The 26,929-nt window shown below is 36.4% G+C and overlaps 2 protein-coding genes across 5 annotated transcripts in view; both read right to left on the reverse strand.

The window, feature by feature from the left end:
* LOC127504278 (vitelline membrane outer layer protein 1-like) overlaps positions 1 to 13,250 on the reverse strand; it is a 28,883-nt gene extending 15,633 nt beyond the window's left edge. Inside the window, exons 1-5 of one of the 4 annotated variants that reach the window (XR_007927329.1) lie at positions 12,921 to 13,250; positions 11,829 to 11,944; positions 11,594 to 11,707; positions 11,200 to 11,381; positions 10,964 to 11,128 (exon numbers count right to left, since the gene is read on the reverse strand). Coding sequence is in view for 3 of the 4 variants with exons in the window: in XM_051878838.1 (XP_051734798.1) it covers positions 12 to 192; positions 410 to 523; positions 645 to 763; positions 1,741 to 1,959; positions 2,059 to 2,061 (636 nt within the window). In the remaining variant the exon portion in view is untranslated. Of the gene's footprint in view, positions 1 to 10; positions 193 to 409; positions 524 to 644; positions 764 to 1,740; positions 1,960 to 2,058; positions 2,249 to 10,963; positions 11,129 to 11,199; positions 11,382 to 11,593; positions 11,708 to 11,828; positions 11,945 to 12,920 lie in introns of those variants that run through there. The other 3 variants (XM_051878838.1, XM_051878839.1, XM_051878840.1) reach the window with 3 other exon arrangements.
* Positions 13,251 to 19,290: 6,040 nt separating this feature from the next.
* Positions 19,291 to 26,811, reverse strand: c21h18orf54 (chromosome 21 C18orf54 homolog). The gene is made up of 8 exons (XM_051877457.1): positions 26,648 to 26,811; positions 24,787 to 25,070; positions 23,056 to 23,631; positions 21,329 to 21,482; positions 21,045 to 21,111; positions 20,791 to 20,961; positions 19,841 to 19,896; positions 19,291 to 19,759 (listed from the first exon to the last, which is right to left on the reverse strand). The coding sequence occupies exons 2-8, from the start codon at positions 25,043 to 25,045 to the stop codon at positions 19,615 to 19,617; spliced, it is 1,428 nt and encodes a 475-aa protein (XP_051733417.1). The 5' UTR covers positions 25,046 to 25,070; positions 26,648 to 26,811; the 3' UTR covers positions 19,291 to 19,614.
* Between the last annotated feature and the right edge of the window lie 118 nt (positions 26,812 to 26,929).

Raw genomic sequence — 26,929 nt, forward strand, 5'->3', positions numbered from 1 at the left:
ATCACATCACCTTAATCACAGCAGTACATTTGCGCGTCATTGAGAGCGGTGTCATCTCCATTTCCCTGTGGCTCTTCTACCCGTGTCTTGATACCGCAGATTCCTCTTCCATCACACGCTGAGCTCCAGTCGCCCCAATCACCCCAGGCTGTGCTTTCACCCTTCAGCACAACACCATCACTGCAGCTGAACCTGGAGAAAATTTAAATGTGACAATATTATGATAAAATATGAAATTGTGCTGCTGGATTGAATGTCAGTCACATGATCACCTGCAGCCTACGGCCTAATCACAACCACGATCAGCAGCACGACTGAGTGTGATATTAATTGAACTGCATATTGAAGGAATACAGAGTCTTTAAATATCAAAATAAATCCAGGATGACTTACAGCACCACATACTCACCTGATGTTGTTTGCAGCAGTATCATCACCACTTCCTTGGGCAGATTCGACTCTCAGCTGGAAAGCTTTTAAGAATCCAGAAGGACACCACTTGATATCTGTCCACTGACCCCAGCTGAAGAAAAGACAAAGAGGTTTCTTGATCAAATTGATTATTATTTTCAAGAAAATCCTCAATTCACTCATCTAGCTTAAACACTTGAATGTAAGAATTGTTAATAATCAGACTCCATTACTGTCCTGCGTTGGACACAACATATGCGCCTGATGATACTCTGGACGGATATACACAGTGAAGACGAATCCCATTGAGTGATGTATCGTCAAACTGATGACCAGGGGAATGTTTTTCCACCTTAAAACAACAACAACAACATTGAGAGAACTTTCCATTTGAAAGAGTTGACACTAACCCAACCATTGAAACATTTAAATTCTCATAGTAACATTTATCTTTATGTTCTTTAGTACAGACCCTTAAAAAAATCTTAAACAGGTGCAGCAGGGGCCAGTTGTTCATAAGTAAAATCTGATCGGATTTCGGCTATCGGATTGGATCAAATCTTGAAAATGGGTTGTTCAAAAGGAAAAAAAGGATTCTGAAATCAGATTAGATCACAAAATCCAGTCTTGGTTTTAATCTGAATAAAATCATCAGTTTGTGTTGTTCAAAACTTTTTAGTAAGATTGGGATACCTTTGATCCAAAAAAAATCTGGATGACTGATCCCACCAGAAGGGTGGATTTCAGGAACAAAAATGTATTAAAACTTTAAAACTGCTCAAAAAATACAACATTTTTATCATGTAATATACATACACACATATATTTTTATTATTTTGCTCTTGATTAGCTGAACTGTTTAAGTAATAAATAAGAAGTAGTCATATTTAGCCTTTCGATAACCTAATGTACTGTAAATAAAAAATAAATTAAAAAAAAGAGATTTTGGTGCCATAAAATAGTCCCCAAACATCTGAAAATATAAAACAAAAATATTATATTTAATTCAAAAACCCCCCATCTCATATTCGTTCTATTAACATGTCCCTTTAGGGGCTCCGTAGAGCACTAGTAATCCAGATTTGGTAATTTGAAAAAGTGTGTATCTGGATCAGGGTGATACAATCCAATTTTGTTTTGAAAAACCAGCACAAAAGTAAAATGGATTACCTGATCCTGGACAACAAAATATGGGATTTCCAAATCCACATCATTTTGATCCAGATGAAACTTTTTGAACAACTGGCCCCTGGAGATTAAATGACTAACTGCAACTCCACATCCTTTGAAGTACTAATCCACCACTGTATTAACAAAATAGTCAATTACCCTCAAACTGAACCCTGCGGCATACATTCCACTTGGACACATGTCCTGATCCCCCCACGACCCCCAGTACATTCCGTTAGACACGGTCAACACTGATTTGTATTTTCGGTGTGTGCTCCGCTCAGAACGTCTTCCTGTGGACTGAACGCTCACATGCAGCCCAATAATGGCTAGCAGTAAAAACATGGAAAAGAAGTGACGCATTGCTACAGCAGTGACCTGATCGATAAAAAAATACTGATTGTTAGATTAATTTTCAGGTAGACTCAAAGCTATCAATCATCAGTTGATCAAGCAGACACAGAGACGGCGTAGTACCATAACATTCTCAAGTTAAGGAAGAAGCCTCATATTTATACACAAGATTAAGCAAAATCATCCACGATGTCCAGGCCGTCCAATTGTAGTACTCAAAGATCAACCCCTACCATTTATGGCATATTAAGAAATATAATAACAAGTAAGAGAGGTCAGATATTCAAATGTATCTGTGTCTTGAGTTCCTGTTTGTGTGAGTGTCTAAAGCCTAGTTCTTGTTCTGTTTAGGTGTGTCCAGATGTGTGCAGATAACATAACGAAAAGAAGTTACACAAGGGCAGTCTTACACAAGAACAGTCAAAAGTGGAGCCTAAAAAACAAGAAAATATTAACAATAGCCACTTTAAATGAATTCTGTTTGGTTTCTAAACTAAAACTGACCCCGAGGACAGTAAAACTGCTCTAATGATTCTTTTTTCTGATAATTTTTTGAGCCGATCAAAACATCTTCAGGCTACATTTACGGTTTATCAATATTGTGATGTCCTGGTTCTACACAAGGAGCATCCAGGAGCACCGAGAGCACCTCAATGACCTGTACGTGAACACACAAAAATACAAATACTGATCCAATAAAATATACGTTTAACCGTCAGTGTTCTTGAAAACTGTTTTTCTTGGTAAAATGCCTAAAAAATGTTTTGTAACCCCATCATCTCACAAGAGATGAGGAGAACTCAAGAGAGCAACCACCATAGTGTGTTTTTTTTTTCTTTTTTTTTTTTGCAAATGTATAACAGTTTATTAGATAATATTCAAAAGTAGCACAATGGGTAATCAGAAATGGCAAAGAAACAAAACAAGCAAAAAAAAAAAAAAACAATTGTAACCACTAAAGACAACAATCATATCCAATGGCAATTGCTCTACACTTAACCACAAATAAAATTAAAGCTTATCAGGGTTCAAGCATTTAAGGCCTTTTGCGTAAAAAGGAATTGTCTTATTTAGCAAGCACGTAACCACTTAAATTATAGAGGAACAGCTATGATATATGCTAAAACAAACACGGAGAAATGAACAAATGAAGTGGTAAACCTTGACAAAATGTGTTTTGTAATGTTATTATAAGGATTTATATAGTTTAAAGGGATTTTAAATGACAAAACCTTGAAACCTTGAACTATATTAGTGGCCTTCTGCTGCCATCTGGTGGCACAAAATGACAGTGTCAGGCAATTTACTATAGAACAAATATGGTTTTAAAAGTTTTTTGACAGTTATAGCCCCACCTATTGCGCGATCTTCCCCACTTTTTTTGGGTGTCCTCAGAGTGTGCCCATACATATGCGTGTCAATTTTGGTGAAAATATCGCATTTCATTTTGAAGTTGTAGACACTTATATATATATATATATATATATATATATATATGAGAGAATAAAAAATGACCCATGAAAGACTTTGATTGGATTTTTTTGTCATTTCCTATCAAAATTTTGACATTTAGGCTTTAACATATTGTAAAGGTTTCGTGTTTCCTACGCTGGTTTCGATCGGACTAACGGTTTCGAAGATATTCGCAAAAGTTTTAAGCGCTAAATCACAACGTAGCACAAACCACAAGCCAAAACCAGGCAAGTCTGGTATCGTTGGACTCGGCAAGGTTTCAGGAGTCTAAAGACATAACTCCCGTGAAAATAAGTCAACTACACACAGAGTTATATACATTTTCATCAAAAACCATTAAAACATATGTTTTTTAAAGTTTTTTAACAATTATAGCGCCACCTATGGTCCGATCTACACAAAAATTGGCGTGCTTCTTTAGAGTCATATGCTGCATGTGCTCACCTATTTTCGAGTTTTCGTTTAGGCTTTATAGGCTTTTGGGTATATTTAGCCACGCCCATTTTCTAAATGACCCTGTTATAGCGACGCAAAGGGTAAAGTTCAACATTTTTTTGATAATTATTGATCTAGAGAGTCCAAAGAATTGTCTTACACTGGTTTCATTCCGATCGGCCGAAAAACCTAGGACTAGTTCGCAAAAGTAGGTTTTTCACATATTCGCGAATAATTAATGAAAGATTTGATTGACAGCATTGGTTCTTGAGGCAAAGCTGTTATGCATGAGGAGATCTATCAAATGATATGCATATTGTGTAGATCTGTGAAATACCACATGATTACTGAGGCGTAAAATTCGTTAGCGCCAACTAGTGGCCGATTTCTTTCAAAATTGTTACAGACCTCTAGGACCATGAGTTGAACATGCCCACCGAGTTTCGTTCCGATCGGCCTCTGTTAACCGGCATTTTCTTACAGGTTTACTACATTTACATTTTTACATTTAGTCATTTAGCAGACGCTTTTCTCCAAAGCGACTTACAAATGAGAATAGTAGAAGCAATCAAATCAACATGAGTATAACAGTATGTAAGTGCCGTGTCAAGTCACAGTTTCATCAGTAAAGTGCTCGTAGCTAGGTTGGGTTTTTTTTTATTTTATTTTTTTATACACAAATATATGGAGAAAGAATAGAAAATCGAAAAAAGAAAAGTAAAATATAAATAATAATAAAAAAAGTGCTATATTACTGGGTCAAGTGTTGACGAAAAAGATATGTGTTTAGCAGTTTTTTGAAAATGGCTAAAGACTCAGCTGCTCAGATAGAGTGCGGTAGGTCATTCCACCAACCAGGAACAGACCCGGAGAAGGTCCGTGAGAGTGATTTTGTGTCTCTTTGGGATGGCAGAACCCCAGGCCATTCACTTGCAGAACGCAAGCTTCTGGAGTGCGCATAAGTCTGAAGTAGTGGGTTTAGGTATAGTGGTGCAGAGCCAGTGGATGTTCTGTAGGCAAACATTAGAGCCTTGAATTGGATGTGGCAGCCAATGCAAACTGATGAAGAGAGGTGTGACATGCGCTCTCTTCGGTTCGTTAAAGACCAGTCTTGCTGCAACATTCTGGATCAGTTGCAGAGGCTTGAAAGTGCATGCTGGAAGGCCTGCCGAGAGAGCATTACAATAGTCCAGTCTGGATAGAACAAGAGCTTGGACGAGAATTTGTGTGGAAAGCTCCGATAGGAAGGGTCTAATCTTCCTAATGTTGTACAGAGCAAATCTGCAGGACCGGGCCGTTGTAGCGATGTGATCTGTGAAGCTTAAATGATCATTGATCACCACTCCGAGGTTCCTGGCCGTCCTGGAAGGAGTTATGGTTGACGACCCAAGTTGAATGGAAAGGGCATTATGAAGTGTTGGGTTGGCACCGACCACAAGCAGTTCCGTTTTTGCAAGGTTGAGTTGAAGGTGGTGGTCCTTCATCCAGGCAGAAATGGCTGTCAGGCAGGCTGCAATGCGACCAGCAACTGTCGGATCATCTGGTTTGAATGAGAGGTAGAGTTGTGTGTCATCAGCATAACAGTGATAGGAAAAACCATGTTCCTGAATGACAGATCCTAGTGATGACATGTAGATGGAGAAGAGAAGTGGTCCAAGCACAGAGCCCTGAGGTACCCCAGTAGCAAGATGATGCGACTTGGACACCTCACCTCTCCAAGATACCCTGAAGGACCTACCTGAGAGGTAAGACTCGAACCACTGGAGTGCAGTTCCTGAGATGCCCTTCGACCTGAGGGTTGACAGGAGGATCTGGTGGATAACTGTGTCAAAAGCAGCAGACAGATCCAGTAAGATGAGTACCGATGATTGTGAAGTTGCTCGTGCCAGTCTCAGGGCTTCAGTGACTGAGAGCAGGGCAGTCTCAGTTGAGTGGCCACTCTTGAAGCCAGACTGGTTGTTCTCAAGGAGATTGTTCTGTGTGAGATAAGTAGACAGTTGGTTGAACACAACTCTCTCAAGTGTCTTCGCAATGAATGGAAGAAGGGATACCGGTCTATAGTTTTCTAAAAGTGCTGGATTCAGAGTGGGTTTTTTAAGCAGTGGTGTAATTCTAGCCTGCTTAAAAGCTGTGGGAAACGTACCAGTGTGAAGAGAAGAATAGATAATGTGAGTGTGTGCAGGTACAATTGAGGAGGAGATGGCCTGAAGAAGATGAGTGGGGATAGGGTCAAGGAGGGGAGAATTTGTGTGTTTTCCGTTAAGATGTTATTGTCAGTGTGTGGTGTGGAGAATTGGCCGCTGATGGTTGTTATTTTATGTGTGAAGAATGTGGCAAAGTCATCAGCTGTAAGAGCTGATGTGGGAGGGAGGGGAGGAGGGCAAAGAAGAGAAGAGAAAGTTTTGAAAAGTGTGCGGGAATCAGTAGAATTGTTAATTTTATTGTGATAGTACGTGGTTTTAGCATTGGAGACATTTGTAGAGACAGAAGAAAGGAGTGACTGATTGAAGCTAAGATCAGTAGGGTCTTTAGATTTGCGCCACTTCCTCTCTGCAGCCCTGAGTCTAGACCGATGTTCGCGGAGAACATCGGATAGCCAGGGGGCAGAGGGTTGGTCTGGATGAGAGGGGGCAGAAGACATCTAGGCAAGATGTTAGCGTTGTGCAAAGAGTGTCAGTGGCATTGTTAGTGTCCAGAGATAAGAACTGATTAGGGGGAGGAAGTGTGGATGAGACCAAAGAGGATAGGTCGGAGGGTGAGAGCGAGCGTTTACTTGCATTTACATTTCCTCAACTAAATTACAGTGATTGCAAAGAAGCCATTGTTAAAGGAAAAGATCAGATAAAAATCATTCACTCACCCTCATGTCATTCCAAACCTGTATTACTTTTTCTTCCCAGTCATAAATGTGTTTTCATATTTGCCCATAACCTGATTTCTGAAGTCATAGGGTTGGGAAGATATAAATACTCACTCAGTTAGCAAAAGAATCAGCGTTTATCCATATAAGTGATCAAGACAATAATGCAAAACTAAATGACTGTGCAAGTCACGTAAACACACTTTAGACAAACACTGAACTGCATAACTGCTTCTCGATTCTGGCACCGTTTGTGATATTAGCTGCAGGTGTGTGTGTACAGTCTGTCCCATCATCCTCTGCTCTGGCCTTTTTCTCGTTCATGTCTTCCACGAGTGTTTTCAGTCTGTCCAGGTGATGAAGAGCTCTGAGAAAACAGATAAAAGAAGAACAATCAACACCAAATGATGAGAGCCAATGCTGCTTCACTGAGATCACATGACCTCCGTAATTACATGTCAGTTTCTTCTGTTTCCTCCTGGGGAACCTTAAAAAATATAATCACAAAACATAAAATTAAAAAAGTAAGAGGCTGTGAAGGAATAATGCAGGAAAATTCTAATATTGCATATATTTAAACTGGCTGGTCACATGACATACGAGAACCAATGGTCTTTTTCATCAACAACACCAAACATCAGCTTTGTGTGATGAACAGACTCAAATTGATTGCATATTGTAGTTTCAGTTTACTTTTATGGTGCTCTTTTGTCCTTTTATGAGCAAAGCGATTTAAAGACTTTTATTATTTGTAAAAGTGCAGCATGAACATTCTGCATAACATCTCATTTTGTGTTTCTCAGAAGAAAAAATAAATCAGAAATTAAAACAATTTGAGGTTCTACTGCTTGCAGTTTCATCTCTGCACAAATTTTGTAACTCGCATTGGAGCACTTCAATATTATCGCCAATTTATGAATAAATTGCTTGTGTTTGTACATCGTTTTGTTTATTGACTGCTAAATTAATAGATATAAATTAGTCGTTTTATACCGTGTCTGCAATGGAAGTGAGTGGAACGTCACAATGTGACAAAACTAAATCATTCCCACATTGTAAAAAATGAAATGATGAGAAAAACATTTACAAATTCACAGCAACATGATGCTATTCAGATTTTGTTTTGTCAGTTTGAATTTGTTCATTCGCTAAATGCAAAATGCCACATTCAGCAGATAAATTTGTCACGGTAACTACAGATTCTTGTCCAGTTTGTAACAATAAACTGACACAATAAATGTTTTGGTAGTCATATATATATCAAGTATAGTTTTATAGGACACTTAATATGTGAAGTGAACTATACTGCTATCTATGTTCCTGAAGGCGCAATCACCTTACAAAGCAAATATATCTGTGGAAATAATCAAGCTTTTGAGGTTATTCGTGGTCTGTTGTAGTAATTTGTTAATGCTTTTACACTTTTAAATGTCCTTTTAATGTTCAATGGTTGAAGTACGAGTGGAAAAATGTCATCTCATTAAACCCAGTTTTTATTATTTAGTTCATAGAGCGAACCTTTCACTGATTGTTTACCTTTTAAAGTGCCCCTATTAAGGCATTTGAAAGGTTCCTATTTTTGTTTTGGGAGTCCCCAACAACAGGTTTACAAGCATGCAAGGTCAAAAAACACTTTCATTGTCTTATAATATGCATTTATTTTTACCTTATTTGCTCAACGACTCCCAAACGATTCGCTCAACGATTCATTTTTCCTAACCGTGACGCTAATCTGCGGTGATTGGTCAGATGACTTCTGCTGGTTAACACGGAGTACAGTATACAGTGCTTGCATCACTTACATTGTATTATAATAATAATGGTGCTCCGCTCTGTTCTAAACATAAAGACTCGGAGAGGAAATAAGTTGTTTTGTGTTTATGTTAGCAAACCTAGCCCACAGCTCGGTGGTAAACACAGAAACAGTCATGGTATATGCGTTAGCCCAACGCAGAAATGTATTGATAAAGCACTGCAGTTGTACACCAACGTATTGCTCTATTCTTTATCATAACTCCAAGTAATAACAACGAAAAACATTTGACACATTTCTAGACAATTGCGAGCGAACACATATTGCTGTTAGCTGGTTAGCCGGAGACCAAACTTACAAGCTGCGTGGAGCGTACACAACACACACAACTAAATACGTATTGTGCATGCTACAGAGAACATAACAGCAACAATTATTAATCATAATTGCAGGTTGTAATTCAGAGGAGGAAGAAGCCAAATAAACTGGGCACTGACCTATCCTTTAATAACAACCGGCTTGCGAATCCCTCATTGAACACATTTAGGTTGAAGAAGCAGTCATCAGTAAAATGACGGGAACACAGCACAAGGTTCAGGCTATACTGCTTTGGTTTTGTTGTAAAAATGAACTTTAACCACTGATTCTTCATGTATTGGCAGTGTTTGAGGGGTTTCCTCAAAGTTTTCCCTGGTGTCTGTGTGCGCAATAAGTGGACGGGCAATATGCTAATGTTTCGTTTTGACGTCACAACGAAACGGCTTGGGATTCGTTTTTACAAACAACTCGTTTAATTGACTCAGAGTCGACTCTTACTTTTGAGAGACAATAACTTTACTGTGCACTTTCAGATTTAAAACATTGCAGGATGTTTTCATTCACTTAGAGCTATGTTACACTACATGAAAGGTCATTTTTAAAAATCCATAATAGGGGCACTTTAATGGAAGTTACTCCCATAATTCATGCAAAGCGTCATGAAGCGTAGAAAACAGTTGGATATCGTATCAAAGTCCTTGATGTGGTCCTCGAGTGAGTGAGTTTCTTGGCAAAGGTGGACTAGGGTGGATCCATAAAGGTGTCACAAACTGCTCGGAGAATGTTGAGGATCCACATGCGGGATTATTAGGGCAATTCAGAATTATAATCCCCCACTTTAGGGAGCGTATTCCAGACACTCCTCAAAGAGTCACAGAAATCCAGGAGGGAGGTTGAGCAGGTGCGGGACGGAGCTGAAGACCACCAAGACATTGCTGAGGAACAACTATGCTATGTCTTTAACAATGAACAATCATAATGACAAAAATAAATAAGTAAATATCATGGGTTTACATCATAATATGAGATTATATACACAGAAAAAAACACAATGACAAGATTAAATATCATTGAATAATTCATCATAATGCATCAAAAATATATATTTATTTATATTTTATTTTTTGTGTTATTTATAAGCCTGAGAGATTAGCCGAGAGTTAAATTCAACAAGAAAAAGAGGAAAACATTAAGGAGATTTAAGCCACTTTTGCTTGTGGATGAAAATTTTTGCATATAAAATAAAGAAATTAACAACATATTCAAGAGATCATGATTTTGGGTTTTTGTAATAAAAAATAATGTCTTTAAGGATAAAACTGGGGGTCACATTAGTAGGGTTAAAAATGTAAGAACTTAAATTAACCCCAAATCTATTGGTTATACTACAATCACAAAATAAATGGGCAGCTGTTTGTTCAACAAGACCTCGAAATGAGCGAGTTTAATCAATATCAAGATATTTAAAGATAGATGAATTAAACCTGTCACTCATGTCGTTTAAGTTGTTGCGCTTGTGATAACGTCGTAGGTCACATGATAACGTCAACATGGCGGATGATGTCCGGATCAGATTCATACTCAACGAGATCAGCTACCTACTCTTTTAGTGCTCGTTAAATAAGTACTTATTGAAATTAAGTACCTATTCATTGAGTAGGTGGTTTCGAACACAGCCAGTGAGTGAAAACGAGATTATGAGCCACACAGCTGAAAGTATTTAAGCTTAATGAGTCCAGGCAATGGGTTATGGGAAATGCAGTTCATGATCAGGTAAAAAAGGAGAGGGGAGGAGTGCCTGGTGGAGATCATGGGCACTACAGCTGGTGGTTGTAACAAAGTTTAGGGTAACAGGGTTGTCAATATTACACTTTAATTTAATGTAGTGTTCCTGTAGAGTATGCTGGTCATTCCCAGGGAATGCATGAACAGATAAGACAATTACTTTGAATGCAATACACGTCTCTTTAGATCTGCCACATGCACTTATGTAATAAATGATCTGATGTGAAATGTTACTCAAAAGAATGTGAAACTACAAGGTTCTGTTTAGAAAGTCTTTAATGCTGATATATTTGGCACCCGTTTTGACTGACAGCAGAAGTTCAGGAGTCTTTAGAAGAATCACTAATATACTAGAATAAAATAATATCAACTCCAATAATAGGGTGGGATGATGTCCAGTCAACCTTAGATTCATTTAGGCTTTGTTTTGTGATAATGACCGGCTGACTGTAAATTATCCCTTACAAAACTGTTGTATGACATGGTTCATGTTAGCTGATTATAGAATGATGATCAATTATGACAATCCATTTGGTCTTCTTGCTGTTCTTGTTGTCATCCTCCTACAACTGAAAGAAAAAACAGATTTAGTTGATCTGCAGTATGTGTCAGTCTGAGGTTTAGATTGTGATCACATCACCTTAATCACAGCAGTACATTTGCGCGTCATTGAGAGCGGTGTCATCTCCAGTTCCCTGTGGCTCTTCTACTCGTGTCTTGATACCGCAGATTCCTCTTCCATCACACGCTGAGCTCCAGTCGCCCCAATCACCCCAGGCTGTGCTGTTACCCTGAAGCACAGCACCATCACTGCAGTTGAACCTGGAGAAAATTTAAATGTGACAATATTATGATAAAATATGAAATTGTGCTGCTGGATTGAATGTCAGTCACATGATCACCTGCAGCCTACGGCCTAATCACAACCACGATCAGCAGCACGACTGAGTGTGATATTAATTGAACTGCATATTGAGGGAATACAGAGTAATATCAAAATAAAACCAGGATGACTTACAGTACCACATACTCACCTGATGTTGTTTGCAGCAGTATCATCTTTAATTCCTTGGGCAGATTGGACTCTCAGCTGGAAAGCTTTTAAGAATCCAGAAGGACACCACTTGATATCTGTCCACTCACCCCAGCTGAAGAAAAGACAAAGAGGTTTCTTGATCAAATTGATTATTATTTTCAAGAAAATCCTCAATTCACTCATCTAGCTTAAACACTTGAATGTAAGAATTGTTAATAATCAGACTCCATTACTGTCCTGCGTTGGACACAACATATGAGCTTGATGATACTCTGGACGGATATACACAGTGAAGACGAATCCCATTGAGCGATGTATCGTCAAACCAACCAGGGGAATGTTTTTCCACCTTAAAACAACAACAACAACATTGAGACAACTTTCCATTTGAAAGAGTTGACACTAACCCAACCATTGTAACATTTAAATTCTCATAGTAACATTTATCTTTATGTTCTTTAGTACAGACCCTTAAAAAATCTTAAACAGGTGCAGCAGGGGCCAGTTGTTCATAAGTAAAATCTGATCGGATTTCGGCTATCGGATTGGATCAAATCTTGAAAATGGGTTGTTCAAAAGGAAAAAAAGGATTCTGAAATCAGATTAGATCACAAAATCCAGTCTTGGTTTTAATCTGAATAAAATCATCAGTTTGTGTTGTTCAAAACTTTTTAGTAAGATTGGGATACCTTTGATCCAAAAAAAATCTGGATGACTGATCCCACCAGAAGGGTGGATTTCAGGAACAAAAATGTATTAAAACTTTAAAACTGCTCAAAAAATACAACATTTTTATCATGTAATATACATACACACATATATTTTTATTATTTTGCTCTTGATTAGCTGAACTGTTTAAGTAATAAATAAGAAGTAGTCATATTTAGCCTTTCGATAACCTAATGTACTGTAAATAAAAAATAAATTAAAAAAAAGAGATTTTGGTGCCATAAAATAGTCCCCAAACATCTGAAAATATAAAACAAAAATATTATATTTAATTCAAAAACCCCCCATCTCATATTCGTTCTATTAACATGTCCCTTTAGGGGCTCCGTAGAGCACTAGTAATCCAGATTTGGTAATTTGAAAAAGTGTGTATCTGGATCAGGGTGATACAATCCAATTTTGTTTTGAAAAACCAGCACAAAAGTAAAATGGATTACCTGATCCTGGACAACAAAATATGGGATTTCCAAATCCACATCATTTTGATCCAGATGAAACTTTTTGAACAACTGGCCCCTGGAGATTAAATGACTAACTGCAACTCCACATCCTTTGAAGTACTAATCCACCACTGTATTAACAAAATAGTCAATTACCCTCAAACTGAACCCTGCGGCATACATTCCACTTGGACACATGTCCTGATCCCCCCACGACCCCCAGTACATTCCGTTAGACACGGTCAACACTGATTTGTATTTTCTGTGTGTGCTCCGCTCAGAACGTCTTCCTGTGGACTGAACGCTCACATGCAGCCCAAAAATGGCTAGCAGTAAAAACATGGAAAAGAAGTGACGCATTGCTACAGCAGTGACCTGATCGATAAAAAAATACTGATTGTTAGATTAATTTTCAGGTAGACTCAAAGCTATCAATCATCAGTTGATCAAGCAGACACAGAGACGGCGTAGTACCATAACATTCTCAAGTTAAGGAAGAAGCCTCATATTTATACACAAGATTAAGCAAAATCATCCACGATGTCCAGGCCGTCCAATTGTAGTACTCAAAGATCAACCCCTACCATTTATGGCATATTAAGAAATATAATAACAAGTAAGAGAGGTCAGATATTCAAATGTATCTGTGTCTTGAGTTCCTGTTTGTGTGAGTGTCTAAAGCCTAGTTCTTGTTCTGTTTAGGTGTGTCCATGATGTGCAGATAACATAACGAAAAGAAGTTACACAAGGGCAGTCTTACACAAGAACAGTCAAAAGTGGAGCCTAAGAAATAAGAAAATATTAACAATAGCCACTTTAAATTAATTCTGTTTGGTTTCTAAACTAAAACTGACCCCGAGGACAGTAAAACTGCTCTAAGGATTCGTTTTTCTAATAATTTTTTGAGCCGATCAAAACATCTTCAGGCTACATTTACGGTTTATCAATATTGTGATGTCCTGGTTCTACCCAAGGAGCATCCAGGAGCACCGAGAGCACCTCAATGACCTGTACGTGAACACACAAAAATACAAATACTGATCCAATAAAATATACGTTTAACCGTCAGTGTTCTTGAAAACTGTTTTTCTTGGTAAAATGCCTAAAAAATGTTTTGTAACCCCATCATCTCACAAGAGATGAGGAGAACTCAAGAGAGCAACCACCATAGTGTGTTTTTTTTTTTTTTTTTTCTTTTTTTTGCAAATGTATAACAGTTTATTAGATAATATTCAAAAGTAGCACAATGGGTAATCAGAAATGGCAAAGAAACAAAACAAGCAAAAAAACAAAAAAACAATTGTAACCACTAAAGACAACAATCATATCCAATGGCAATTGCTCTACACTTAACCACAAATAAAATTAAAGCTGCAAGCAGCATTTATCAGGGTTCAAGCATTTAAGGCCTTTTGCGTAAAAAGGAATTGTCTTATTTAGCAAGCATGTAACCACTTAAATCATAGAGGAACAGCTATGATATATGCTAAAACAAACACGGAGAAATGAACAAATGAAGTGGTAAACCTTGACAAAATGTGTTTTGTAATGTTATTATAAGGATTTATATAGTTTAAAGGGATTTTAAATGACAAAACCTTGAAACCTTGAACTATATTAGTGGCCTTCTGCTGCCATCTGGTGGCACAAAATGACAGTGTCAGGCAATTTACTATAGAACAAATATGGTTTTAAAAGTTTTTTGACAGTTATAGCCCCACCTATTGTGCGATCTTCCCCACTTTTTTTGGGTGTCCTCAGAGTGTGCCCATACATATGCGTGTCAATTTTGGTGAAAATATCGCATTTCGTTTTGAAGTTATAGACACTTATATATATGAGAGCATAAAAAATGACCCATGAAAGACTTTGATTGGATTTTTTTGTCATTTCCTATCAAAATTTTGACATTTGGGCTTTAACATATAGTAAAGGTTTCGTGTTTTAGAGTCATATGCTGCATGTGCTCACCTATTTTCGTGAGTTTTCGTTTAGGCTTTATAGGCTTTTGGGTATATTTAGCCACGCCCATTTTCTAAATGACCCTGTTATAGCGACGCAAAGGGTAAAGTTCAACGTTTTTTTGATAATTATCGATCTAGAGAGTCCAAAGAATTGTCCTACACTGGTTTCATTCCGATCGGCCGAAAAACCTAGGACTAGTTCGCAAAAGTAGGTTTTTCACATATTCGCGAATAATTAATGAAAGATTTGATTGACAGCATTGGTTCTTGAGGCAAAGCTGTTATGCATGAGGAGATCTATCAAATGATATGCATATTGTGTAGATCTGTGAAATACCACATGATTACTGAGGCGTAAAATTCGTTAGCGCCAACTAGTGGCCGATTTCTTTCAAAATTGTTACAGACCTCTAGGACCATGAGTTGAACATGCCCACCGAGTTTTGTTCCGATCGGCCTCCGTTAACCTTGTCTAATAGGTGCTCAAAATTCATTGGCCGATGGCGGCCATGTTTTTTGAGATATGCCAATGTCCTCATAGACAATCATGCCCTCTTGGACCAAGACACTGCACGCCAAATCTCAAGTCGATCGGACTAACGGTTGCGTAGTTACAGCTGTTTTCATGTTTTTTTTCAAGTTATTGCGCCACCTAGTGTCCAATCAACGCAATTTTTTTTTTATCATGACCAAAGACTGAGCCCATACACACGTGAACTGAGTTTAGTGCAAATATCTCATTTCTTTCTCGAGTTATAGCCATTTTAGTAGAAGTGGCTCCGCCCACATCAAATGTTTTGGCGCCCCTTGGTGACCGTGAACCAAAATTTCGACTCTTTTTAAATAATTATTGATATTCAGACTCCAGAGAACATTTCTGCACTGGTTTGGTTCCGATCGGGTCAAAAACCTAGGACTAGTTTGCAAAAGTAGGTTTTTCAAAAAACCCGAAAATTTCGAGCAAATCCGAGAAATGAGGCAAGGATTCCAACGATATAAGACACTTGAGCCTGGGCCTAACGGTTCAGGAGTTACGATCCATTTCGTACTTTTGACCGCTGTAGCACCCCGTCAGGCCGATCGGGGCGAGCCTTGGTGACGTTGTAGGCGGTATGAGTACTACCAGCCCTCAAAGTTTCAAGTCTCTATGACTTACGGTTTGGTCTGCCCGATCACTTTTAGGGGAGAATGCTGATCCTTGGAAAATTTAACAATTACAATAGGGTTTCAGTGCTACACGCTTGAACCCCTAACAAGCAGAATTTCACTCCAAACTCCAAAGCAAAAATAATCACCAAATCAAACTACTACAAACATACGAGGAAGAAATTGTTCCTATGCCTAGCCGTTCGGGTGTTCAGTGCTCTGTTTTCTGTCGAGATATTGTAGGATATAATGCAGTCCCATTTTGACTGCATCATCCACTGACCTGTTCGCTCAAAAAAAACTGCAGGGAGTCGTCCAGTGATGTCCTTCAGGTAGGCCAGCACCAGTCTTTAAAATGACTTCATGACCACAGATGTTAAGGCAACAGGTCTGTAGTCATCCAGTCCTGTGATTTTGGGTTTCTTTGGAATTGGGATGATGGTGGAGCATTTGAAGCAGGAAGGAACGTCACACAGCTCCAGTGATCTGTTGAAGATTTGTGACACAGGATTTCAGACTGGCTGGTGTAACGCCATCTGGGCCTGGTGCTTTTCTTGTCTTCTGTTTCTGGAAGACCCGACACACATCCTTTTCACAGACCTGAAGTGCTGGAGGTGTTGATGGTTGTATGGAGAGAAGGTCAGAACTGGTGTGAGACAGGGTTTTTTAAACCTGCAATAAAACTCAAAAAACTCAAACTCAGAATTCAAATCAATTCGACATTGCTGTGGGGTACTCACAATCCGTGAGCTCGTCCAGGTCTGTGGCAGTAGCCTCAAAAACAGTCTAATCAGTGCACTCAAAGCAGGCTTGTAAATCCCACTCTGCTTCATTAGTCCATCTTTTTACAATCCTTATTACAGGTTTAGCTTATTTCAGTTTCTGCCTGTAGGTCGGTATAAGGTGAACCAAACATTGCAGCAAAAATAGCCAGCAATGAAATCAGCGTCAAAGGAAGAGTTGTGCACATGCCATCCTGATGTCTTCTGCTGGAGTCCAGAGCACATATGTGTGTGTGTGTGTGTGTGTGTGTGTGTGTGTGTTGGTTCCACTGTGAAGCTCAATTTGGGACATTGACCCTCCACCAGCAGCTTGATCTAAGTACAACCTGCACAGCAAACAGATCAGAATACACTGCAAAAAATGATATTCTGACTAGTATTTTTGACTTGTTTTCCAGCACAAATATCCACTCATTCTTAAATGTATTCTTAAAATAAATTTACTTGAGACGCAAAAAGTCTTGTTTTCAGGAAAACACATCTGCCAATGTGGTCAGAAAAAATAAACTTAATTCAAAGAGAAAACAATACTATATTTCTGACCACACTGACAGATATTTCCTTAGAAAACAAGTCATTTTGATTCTCAAGTAAGTGTATCTTGATTTAAGAAAGTTTAGATGTTTGAACTGAAGAACAAGACAAAAATAGTGAGGAAGAACCTCATTTTTTGTAGTGTGTAAAGTGGCTCAAGGCATCAGATTTGATCAATATTATGATACTCTGATAGTGATGCAAAATTAAATGACAGTGAAACAGGAAAACTGATCTCAAATATTACAATCAATGCATGTAAACACACAATAAGACAAATGGACAAATACAACTTTTGATTTTAATAATGTATTAGTAAATGTTGAAATTAACATTATTAAGTGCTGTAGAAGTATTGTTCATTCTTTGTCCATGTTAACTAATGTAGTTAACTCATGTTAACAAATAAAACATCATTGTAATGTGTTATCAAATATTTATTATAAAGACTTACGCTTCAGTGAAATTATATCTTTTGGAAATGGGCATATTTTTCACATCATTTATTATTTGATTAATCAGTCATATCCAAATCTATGTGGAGAAATGACATGAACAAGAAGAAATATTCAGATGTTAATGATTTCGTTCAGCCGTTAGTTTGAGATTAATATTCGTCAAAAAGACAACAACTAATCAATAGGCATCCAATAATGTAAGAATGTTTATTTCTAGATATGGATGTCCTACTCAACCAAGAATGAAACTTAACCAAATATTAAAGTATAAAAATGAGGTTTGTGTCGCATCAAAAGAATTTTTAGAATTTGCCATTTTAGCTAAATAAACACATTGGGATATAATTATGCCCTCAGAAGGGTAAGAAAGTTGAGGGTAACACTTTAATTTGATGATGTTTTGTTAAAGGGTTAGTTCAGCCAAAAATGAAAATTCTGTCATTTATTACTCACCCTCGTGCCGTTTTACAGACCTTCGTTGATCTTCGGAACACAAATTGAGATATTTTTGATGAAATCCGATGGCTCAGTGAGGCCTACATAGGGAGCAATGACATTTCCTCTCTCAAGATCCATAAAAGTACTAAAAACATATTTAAATCAGTTCATGTGAGTACAGTGGTTCAATAGTAATAGTATAAAGCGACGAGAATATTTTTGGTGCGCCAAAAAAACAAAACAAAATAACGACTTATTTAGTGATGGCCGATTTCAAAACACTGCTTCAGGAAGATTCGGAGCGTTATGAATCAGCGTGTCGAATCATGATTCGGATCGCGTGTCAAACCGCCAAACTGCTGAAATCACGTGACTTTGGCGCTCTGAACTGCGGATTCGACACGCTGATTCATAACGCTTCGAAGCTTCCTGAAGCAGTGTTTTGAAATCAGCCATCACTATACAAGTCGTTATTTTTTTTTTTTTGGCGCACCAAAAATATTCTCGTCGCTTTATAATATTGAACCACTGTACTCACATGAACTGATTTAAATATGTTTTTAGTACCTTTATGGATGTTGAGAGAGGAAATGTCATTGCTCCCTATGCAGGCCTCACGGAGCCATCGGATTTCATCAAAAATGTCTCAATTTGCGTTCCGAAGACTAACAAAGGTCTTACAGGTGTGGAACGGCATGAGGGTGAGTAATAAATGACAGAATTTTCATTTTTGGGTTAACTAACCCTTTAACAAAGTTCAGGAGGAGCAGTTTCAGATAATTAACCTAATTAATTAACACGAGTGGAGCACATTCAGTTAATCAACTCATTAGCGACAAGAGGTGTATATATATATATATATACAACAGTCTTACCTCTGTTGTATTATCTTCTTGTCGCTTCATAACATTAAGGTTGAACCACTGCAGTTATGTTGACTGTTTTAACAACTTTCTGGCCCTCAAAAGGTGCAATGATGTTTCTGACTATGTGTTGATCAGATACCCTTGGATTTCATCAAAAATATCTTCATTTGTGTTCTGAAGATGAACAAAGGTCTTACAGGTTTGGGATGACATGAAGGTGAGTAATTAATGACAGAAATTTCATTTTTGGGTGAACTAAACCTTTAAGAGTAATGTATTTTCACACAATTCAGCTTCTGAAATCATAGGGTTGGGAAGAAATAAATACTCACAGATCATACTCTGTTAGCAAAAGATTCAGTGTTTAACCATATTATTGTTCCAGCCAGCGATCAAGACAAAACTAAATGATTGTGTAAGTCAATGACCTAAACAAACTTTAAAAAAAAGACTGATCTAGTCAAATGTTGCTCATTGCCAATAAAATCACGTGCCAATAAAATCACGTGAAAACTTTCATTCATTGATCATTTATTTACCTTTTCTCTTTCATGAGGTTTTAAAGAAAAAGATACAGTGAAGCAGAAATCGAAACTTTAAGCAAATATGATTCATGAAGTGTCTCTGTGTGTGTAGGATAATAACAGTCTTTGATCTCTGATTCATAACTGCTTCTTGATTCTGGCAGCATTTGTGATATTAGCTGCAGGTGTGTGTGTACAGTCTGTCCCATCATCCTCTGCTCTGGCCTTCCTCTCGTTCATGTCGTCCACAAGTGTTTTCAGTCTGTCCAGGTGATGAAGAGTTCTGAGAAAACCGATAAAAGAACAATCAACACCAAACGACGAGAGTAACGCTGCTTCGCTGAGATCACATGACTGTCCTGACCTTCGTAACGACTCGCCACTTCCCATGTCCATTTCTTCTGTTTCCTCCTGAGGAGCCTTAAAAAAATTCAATCACAAAACATAAAGTTAAAAATAAGAGGCTGTGAAGGAATAATGCAGAAAAATTCTGCATAATTCTCTATTAGCATGTCGTGATTGGATGATCACATGACATACAATAACCAATGGTCTTTATCATTAGCTACACCAAATGTCAGCTTTGTGTGATGAAATTAGGAATATATTGCATGACATACAAGACATAGTTTTATGGTGCTTTTTTGAGCGTAGCGGTATAAAAACCCTTATTATGTGTAAAAGAGCAGCGTGAACATTCTGCATAACATTTTATGTTTCACAGAAGAAAAATCAGAACTTAAACCGACTTGAGGCTCTACTGCTTGCAGTTTCATCTCTGTACAAACTTGCATTGGAGCAGTTCAGTATTATCGCTTTTTGTTTTTGTGTATCATTTTGTATATTGTATGCTAAATTAATAGATACAAATGAGTTGTTTTTATACCATGTCTGCAATGGAAGTGAGTGGAATGTCACAATGTGATAAAACTAGATCGTTCCCACACTGTAAATAAGGAATTGTTGAGAAAAAATGAAGTAAAATTCACGACAAAATGATATTTGAATTTGTTCATTCACTAATAGCAAAATTTAATTACAAAATGAAGAAAAGACTAGCACAACTTTCCTTTCATGGTGACTTTAATGAAGTGAACTGTGCTACTTTTGTTTGCCACAATCATCCTACATAGTAAAGTTATATATGGGATATAGTTTTAGAAGATTGTACATAGACCTCAACACTCGACACACAAACCTCAAGAATGGTGACGACCAAGAAATGCAAAAAGATGAGCTCTTAAAATCACAACAAATAATGAGAGAAACCACAAGAAAAGTTTAAATCATTTTTATTGGCCTTGTTTACTGTACCGGCTCCAGTGTTTCTCTCTCCAAGAGTGCAGTGGTTTGGACTTCACTGGACACGTGTGATTGGCTGATCTTGTGTTCAACGTCCTGTAGGCGGAACAGCATGTGTTTGAGAGCCTCCACTGGACCAGGATGTTTCCTGCTGCTGTATCCTGATGAACAGGAAGCTGCAGACTAGACAGACACCATCTTATATCAGGACAGAGGTACAGTAAAGAGCATTGAGTTTGAATCATAATGACCGTCTCATACTGTACCTTGCTCCTCTGAAGTTCTTCAGGCGGTTGCGGCTCATCAGCGCCACCCACTGGCACTGGAGATTTACTACAGATGATGGGACACATTTTACATTTATACACTTAGTAAATGCTTTATTTTCATTCATACATTCCTTGGGAATCAAACCAATGACCTTAGTGCTGCTTTTGAATTACAGAAACACTTTTATTTTGGTAAGTAATAAATCAAAGCTGAAGATGATCTTAGTCAAAGTTTTTTGCTAATAAATAAATAATGAGATTAAATATGAAAAATCACTCACAAGGCCACAGGCGGATTGTCCCAGGATCGGTCTGCGTCCAGCGCGTCCTCCGTATCTCCTGAGCTGTTGTGCTCCTTCAGCGTCTCACAGAGACCAAGAGAAGATGAGTTTAACATCTGCTCGGCTCTTAAGATCAGAGAACTAATCTGATCATCTGAACAGAGAGACGAATCTTGTTTCATTTGGAATGACATGGAGGCAGTGACGTTATCATGAACTAAAACTAGAAAACATTCTCATTAATTGTAGGGATGCACAATATATCGGTCACAATATCGGTATCGGCTGATATATGTTCATTTTTAATGTCATCGTTATCGGCCAATAAGAAAATTTGGCCGATACATTAAAGCCGATAAACAATGGATTATTTCCTTCAGCTGAGACACTTCAGATGTGCACTGTCTGCCATTATGGTTTTGAACTGCTTGAAATATGATTGAAATCACTTCAAAAAGGGAAATACAGTTAAGTTCAACATGTGCAGCGCAAGTCTGTCATATAGGCTACATAATATAATGAGAACATTAAAATTGTGTGTTTGGGACATGGATTTTAATGGTGAGACTTTTGTTTTTATAATCAGGCTCTCAAAAATTATATAAAAATTTTGATTTAGATTTATCGGCCAATATATCGGTTATCGGCTTTCAAATATAAGAATTATTGGTATCGGCCAAAATTTTCATATCAGTGCATCCCTAATTAATTAAAATGAAATAAATGTCAACTGAATAAAAAAATAAAAAAACCTATTTATTTCATTTCATCTAGTTACTAAGGCAACATTTAATTTAGTTTAAGTTATACAATTACTAAAATTACTTGTACTAAAACCGAAATAAAAATACTAAAATCTAAATTAAAAAAGCTAATAAAAATGACAAAACCACAATGCAGAAAATATATTAAAAAAATACCATAATAGTTTGTTATTTTAGATTTATTAATATCTTTTATTAATATTAGCTTTTTTATATTTTTATTTTAGTGTAATTTTTAGTAATTTCATTATGCTTTTTTATATTGCTATACAAGTTTAACTTTTTTTTTTATTTCAGTTTTAGTTTTTATTTATTTCCAGTTAATCATTTTAATGCTTCGACTTAAACTTATTTCAGTTTACTGCCAAGGCAATATTTCGATTTTTTTATTTATTTTAATAACTATTATTTAAATTGAATTTTATTTCAATGAACAGAAATGTTTTTAATAGTTTTAGTTAACATTAAGTAGGTTTTAGTTAATGATAATACAGCTGATTAGTATATATTAATGATAGTAAAATAACACTGCATGAATTTGAGTACATGATCATTTAATTGTCATAATTAGGTGAAATATGCCGGTAGTGTTATTCTAGTATAACTGAGATACTATTACAGTTATTATTTTGAATAATTTTTTTATATATATATATATATATATATATATATATTTTAATACTTTCATTTTAATTTTAAAGTTAATAATTTTGTAGATTTTTTTTTTTTTTTTGTCATTTTTCCTAGGTTTTTTTTTTTTAAATTTCTTTTTAATGTCTATATAATTTTTAAAAGAAATTTTAGTTTTAGTTATTTTATTATATCAAGTTAAAGTAAATGAAAATGAGTGACAGATGATATACCTGAAATAAAATAAGTTTAAGGGTTTTCATATTTTATTTTAATAAATGTTTATTTTATTTCAAGTACCAGTTTTTTATGGTTTTAGTTAACTATAATGACCTTTACTGTCTCCGCTGGATTGTTCTAGTTCTCCGACCCATGAAGGAACTCTGAGAGGACGATCGCTCTGCTGGCCGTCGGACGACACTTCACACTGTCTGAGCCACACCGGGTACTTCAGGTCAGGAACGCTGGTCATGCCCGAAAAATCCATTTCAGATTTCTGGCTGGTCATCCAGCGCGGGAGATAACTGGATCTGGGCGTGTCGGCTGGATGCATCTGATTGGCTAGCAGGATGTTAGGAGGAGGAGCTTGGCGACATGATCGCAAGCTGCCCATCAGTAAATTGTCCACAGGGAGGGACTTCCTGCTCGCTGGTGGAGCGGGTCGGCGCGTGGAGCGTTTCTGAGTCACTGTGGGCCGCGAGTGCGACCGGGAACTAGAGTTGAAGCTCAATCCCAATGGAAAGCTCCCCGAGCGGGAGAGGAGGGCGGAGGTGCGGGTCACAGGGAGAGAGCCGTCGTTTGGGAGAGCCAAGAGGTCGTCGGTGGTCACACTGAGCCGATCGGAGTCTCTCTTCCCGACGGGAATGTTCAGGAAGTTCAACTCTCCATCTGTCAAACTCGTCTTCAGTACTGTACACGTCAATCAAAGCAAATAAAAACACAAGATGTTATGCATGAAATCAAGAGAACAGGCACTGCAGATTCAGAGTTGCTATTGTTAAATGAAACTATTAAAATACACTTTCGTTAATTGAAATAAGAAACATAAACTAAATAAATTTTTATATATATATATATATATATATATATATATATATATATACAAATATATATTTATATGTATGTATATGTATATACACAATTAAAAATATAATTAGAAATAATTAGAAAATATCAAATCAGAAATAATCAAATTAGAAATATTGACTTGTCAATTAACTAAAATAAAATAAGCTTAAGTACAAAAATGACAATCTACAATTTAAATAAAGATTAATAAAAACTAAAACACTTAAAAAGGCAAAAACACACAAAAAGCTAAAACTAAAATTACAATGAAAATGGAAAATATAAAAATAAAAATGAACACATTTATTTATATATTTATATTAATTCAAAACTTAAACTAAACTAATTAGAAATGTTGACTTGGCAAATAAAACAAGTTTAAGTGCAAAAATTACTGAAACCAAAACTGAAAAAGATTAATAAAAATAAACACTTAAAAATCAAAATTAACTAACTGAAATAAAAGAAGTTTAAGTCCTAAATTATATTAATAAAACTAAAAATAAAATAATAATTAAAAACAAAGCTAATAAAAAAAAAATGTAAAAACACAACAAAAATGACTAAAGATCAAATTATAATTATAATGAAAGGGAAAATATAAAAATAAAAATGAATACCTATTTTTATATATATTTATAGTAATCAAAAACTTACTAAACTATACTAATTAGAAATGTTAACTTGCAAACAACTAAAAATAAGTTTAAGTGCTAAATGACAAACTAAAAATTAATAAACTAAATAAAAAAACAAAACAAAACTAAAAATTACTCAAACTAAAATTACAATGGAAAATTCAAAATATGAATAAATAATAATAATATAGTGTTAATAAAAAAATAAATAGTACATTAATGATACTAAAATAACACTGCTGATCTTAAGGAATATTCCAGATTAAATACAATTTGTCACAGCTGTCTGTGGTGATTTACAGAACTTATGTTGTATATAGAATATTTGCATTGAATGCGATGAATCCTTCTCTTTTACCATCTCTGTTCCTGGGATGAGGTTTTGAAAGCTCTTTGGGCAGCTCAAGCTTCCCTGTTGACGTCTCAGAGTCCCGCAGACTCCTCTGGAAATCACAGATGTACGCGTCCAGCGCCTCTGACGCAGAGACGTAGCGTTTGTCCTTGTATTTGATGGTGGCGACGGGCTCTGGATGGAACGAGCTCTGCAGGCGTCCTGATGTGGCCAGCAGAGACGTAACGCTCGACTCAGGGGACGCAAGACCCTCTTCAGATGCCATGATCACACGCTCGACTCATAGCCCTCTGCAGAAACAGATCATGGGTTTGGGTTAAAAATCAGGAAGATATGTCATAAACATTCAATCATGCGTTTTAGAATTCAGGGCTCCCACACCTTTGGACCAATGAATGCGTGTATGGGTCATTGACGAATAAGGTTTTTAAAAATGTAAAAAAAATAAATAATTTTGAAGTTTTATTAAGTTTTAATAATGAGATTGTTTTTTTTGTTGTTTTTTTTATATATAATCAATTAACACTGATTTTGTCATGTTTTTAAAAGATGGACAAAATTTGCTACCAAAATAGTCATTCGGTTTAACCGAAATTTCGGTTTCACCGAATTACACTTTTGGTTATACCAAATGACGATATTTTCAATGCTAACAGGCTGAAATCTAGCTAGCTAGCAAAAAGGACAATTAAACATTTTATATTTAGTACAAGTTTTTAAAATATTACAACATTTTTCATGTTTTATAGCGGTTGTACCGGATGACCTGATATTTCAGGACATGTGTATGAGGAAGTGAAAACATGAATTTTTCAAATAGTTAAGAGAGAGTTAGTTACTTTGCTTCATGACCATGTGGTCCTTTGCAGGTGTCTGAATGATGTCACATCCTGTCACATGATATTGACCGCATGACTTGATCAAAATGGTCTCTTTATATTGGTTACTTTATATATGTTAAACCGAATTACCTTTTGACACTTCAAAATCTTTAAAATACCTTTATATGTAGCAAAATATAATTAAAACCTTTTGGATTCAATAAAAGAGATCTAGTTTTACTACCTTACATACTTTGGATGTCATATCTTGGTTTTTTATTATTATTAATACATTTTTTTAATTAACTAAAATAAAATAAAAAATAATTAGTGCTGTCAAATCGATTAATCACGATTAATCACATCTAACATATAAGTTTGTGTATATAATATATATATATATATATATATATATGTGTGTGTGTGTGTGTGTGTACATATATATTTACACACTTTTGTTAGATGCGATTAATCGATTTGACAGCACTAAAAATAACAAAAATACAGTACTATAGTAAGTAGAAAAAAAGTAATTATATAAAACACATTTTCTAAAAGTAGATTTCACACATATTCATATTAATTTTGCAAAGTATTAATTAGGTTTTTATACATGAAAATATATAGCTGCCTTTTAAATTTTAGGATCATGTCCCTCTTATTTGGGGGTCTGTGGCATCTACATTATTGAAAACCCCATTAACTAATGATAACTTAGTTTAGTAAGGTTAGTAAAACCCAGTTTTACTGATATCAGATCTTTAACAGCTTTGAGTTGATATGTTTGACAGGAGTTTCAGGTTTTTTGGTTTCTGTTGCATAATTTCTACTGGAAATAAACCTCATGTGGTTTATTGCTACGTTAATATAGCATTACTACCTTAATTAGTTAGTTTGTTTACTACGTTAATTAGTTAGTTTGTCATGACCGATCACTGAGATTGATAAGTAAACAATCTGATTTTGGACTCGACTGAGAATGTTTTGAATCCGTTTAAACTTTCACATTCCTACATCAGAAACCAGTTTACAAAACAGAAACTCACCAGATGAATCCACTGCAGATAACGAACAGAAAGCGAAAGTAAGGATGAACTGAAGTAAAACTGATTAGAAGAAAACACACAAACGTGTGCAAACAAATCCAACAGAAAACTCAAATCACTCAGACAACCGCCAGCGGCACTGCGCATGCGCACTGGATCACGGGACCTTTCTGGAGATGTTCTTTGCTCGCTAGCTACTCCACTCTGACAGTTCTGAGCGAGCTGCGCATGCGTATTGGGTCATATGACCTTTCCTCAAGATGCTCTATGCACATTAGCTGC

Source organism: Ctenopharyngodon idella, chromosome 21 (genome assembly GCF_019924925.1).
Source record: "Ctenopharyngodon idella isolate HZGC_01 chromosome 21, HZGC01, whole genome shotgun sequence".
NCBI lineage: Eukaryota > Metazoa > Chordata > Actinopteri > Cypriniformes > Xenocyprididae > Ctenopharyngodon > Ctenopharyngodon idella.

What these genes read in the sequence shown, in the direction of transcription:
- c21h18orf54 (XM_051877457.1), bottom strand. Translation starts at nt 25,045, where the DNA reads ATGGCATCTGAAGAGGGTCTTGCGTCCCCTGAGTCGAGCGTTACGTCT. An exon ending in AAGAACTTCAGAGGAGCAAG is followed by an intron (nt 20,962 to 21,044) that starts GTACAGTATGAG and finishes GTGTCTGTCTAG; the next exon opens with TCTGCAGCTTCCTGTTCATC. An exon ending in AGTGGCGAGTCGTTACGAAG is followed by an intron (nt 19,760 to 19,840) that starts GTCAGGACAGTC and finishes CGGTTTTCTCAG; the next exon opens with AACTCTTCATCACCTGGACA.